General features: G+C 68.5%; 1 protein-coding gene across 1 annotated transcript in view; it reads right to left on the reverse strand.

Moving 5' to 3' along the window:
* The window catches only part of SLC50A1 (solute carrier family 50 (sugar efflux transporter), member 1), a 3,222-nt gene extending 2,501 nt beyond the window's left edge, over positions 1-721 (reverse strand). The window contains exon 1 of the mRNA XM_014961224.1: positions 713-721. Within this exon, the coding sequence (XP_014816710.1) occupies positions 713-721 (9 nt within the window). The remainder of the gene's footprint in view (positions 1-712) is intronic.
* Positions 722-823: the final 102 nt, after the last annotated feature.

Below are 823 nucleotides of genomic sequence, written 5' to 3' on the forward strand. Positions count from 1 at the left end.
AGGACCCTGCACCCCACATGCCTGGGACCCACCTCCCCCAGGACCCTGCACCCCAGATGCCCGGGGTCCCACCTCCCCCAGGACCCTGCACCCCACATCCCCGGGACCCACCTCCCCCAGGACCCTGCACCCCACATCCCCGGGGTCCCACCTCTCCCAGGACCCTGCACCCCACATCCCTGGGACCCACCTCCCCCAGGACCCTGCACCCCAGATGCCCGGGGTCCCACCTCCCCCAGGACCCTGCACCCCACATCCTACATCCCCGGCATCCACCTCCCCGGGGTTCCTCCGCCCCCCAGATCCCACATCCCTGCGACCCCGGCCTCTGCACCCCCAGGGGCTCACACCCGGGGGGAGACCCCACATTCCTATTCCCCAAAGCCCCAAGATCCCACATTCCTCAGCCTCCCCCCTTCCCAGGGTCACAAGTCCCCAGGGTCCCCACGGGGGTCCCTGGCTCCGGCCAGGCTGGCTCCCCTGCCCAGCCCGGGGGCTCAGCATCGCCCCCGCCCCAAGCCCCCGGGTCTGGAAGCTTATCCCGGTGCAGGGGGGAGGAGGGAATCACCCCCTCCCCCCCCGGGCCCTGGGAGGGCTTTGTGTCACCAGATAAAAACAACTGATAGTGCCCGCCCCGCTGTGGCACTTTTCCACTTCAAAGCCTTGTGCAAACAGCGGCCAATTAATTAATTAACCAGCACAAATGCCCCACATGGGCCATTCCTGCAGATCCCTCCAAGGCCAGGCCTGGCCAGGAGAGCCCAGCCCCACGATGGGGGGTGGGGGTGTGTGTGACAGCCCCCTCCTTGTCGCACCCCCCCCC

This window comes from Calidris pugnax, unplaced genomic scaffold, assembly GCF_001431845.1.
Source record: "Calidris pugnax isolate Ruff unplaced genomic scaffold, ASM143184v1 scaffold371, whole genome shotgun sequence".
Classification (NCBI taxonomy): Eukaryota; Metazoa; Chordata; class Aves; order Charadriiformes; family Scolopacidae; genus Calidris; species Calidris pugnax.